This window comes from Sinocyclocheilus anshuiensis, unplaced genomic scaffold (genome assembly GCF_001515605.1).
Source record: "Sinocyclocheilus anshuiensis isolate Anshui unplaced genomic scaffold, SAMN03320099.WGS_v1.1 scaffold58, whole genome shotgun sequence".
Lineage (NCBI taxonomy): Eukaryota > Metazoa > Chordata > Actinopteri > Cypriniformes > Cyprinidae > Sinocyclocheilus > Sinocyclocheilus anshuiensis.
This window is the reverse complement of record NW_015547688.1, coordinates 175,897-176,932: the sequence shown is the minus strand read 5'-3', so window position 1 is coordinate 176,932 and position 1,036 is coordinate 175,897. Positions and strand designations below refer to the sequence as shown.

Below are 1,036 nucleotides of genomic sequence, written 5' to 3'. Positions count from 1 at the left end.
TTTAAGGTTTTTTTTTTTTTGTTTTTTTTTTTCAATATCACATCACTTTGTCATCACATTTGCAATATCATGGTGTGAGTGTTTTTGACAGTATTTAATAAGAGATGCTCATGTTCTCAGGACATGGGGAAGTTGGTCAGGGCCTGAAAATAATAAGTACTTGGTGATGAAATACGAGCACGGCACTGGGTGCTGGCAAGGTCCAAACAGATCAACTACAGTAAGTACCGGCTCTTTCATTACTTCCACTGTGCCATTCACGCTGGGAGTTCTTCTGCTAAGTGTATCTTTGTGTGGTAGGTGAAGCTGACTTGTGGGAAGGAGACTGTGGTGACCTCGACGTCGGAGCCGAGTCGCTGTGAATACCTAATGGAATTCACAACTCCTGCAGTGTGCCAAGAGCCAGCCAACATGGACCTCTCGCCACACGGCCATGAGGAGCTCTAGACTCCACGCTCTGCTTGTTGATGCATGGTGTGCCACAAAATACATGCAAACTCTATTTTAAATGTTTAAAGCACTCTTAATGGAAAAAACAAGGCTTAATCTTTCAATTATCATAGGGTCTAAATTGGTTTGACGCATTTTTCACACTTTGAATGTAATGAGGTCTGGGTTTTGCCATGACAGTTTACTGCATGTTTTGTTAATAGATTCAGTTAGCCTTTGTTTAGGTGCAACATTATGGAAACAACAGTGGTTTAATACTGCAGACAGTTCTGTATAGAATATTGCTTTGTTCCACCAATGAATGGACCAATGATCAACAACATTTGCATTCTGTTTAAAGGGGTCATATGATGTTGCTACAAAGAACATTATTTTGTGTATTTGGTGTAATGAAATGTGTTTATGTAGTTTTAAGATTCAAAAAACACATTATTTTCCACATACTGTACATTATTGTTTCTCCTCTATGCCTTTCTGAAACGCGTCGATTTTTTACAAACTCATCGGTCTGAAAAGCGAGGTGTGCTCTGATTGGCCAGCTATCCAGTGCATTGTGATTGGCCGAATACCTCAAGCGTGTGACGGA

General features: G+C 40.2%; 1 protein-coding gene across 1 annotated transcript in view; it reads left to right on the top strand.

Annotated features, from left to right (window-relative positions):
- The window catches only part of LOC107703311 (glucosidase 2 subunit beta-like), a 16,510-nt gene that overhangs the window by 13,717 nt on the left and 1,757 nt on the right, over positions 1-1,036 (top strand). The window contains exons 15-16 of the mRNA XM_016505902.1: positions 121-220; positions 301-474. Of these exons, the coding sequence (XP_016361388.1) occupies positions 121-220; positions 301-447 (247 nt within the window). The 3' untranslated portion in view covers positions 448-474. The remainder of the gene's footprint in view (positions 1-120; positions 221-300; positions 475-1,036) is intronic.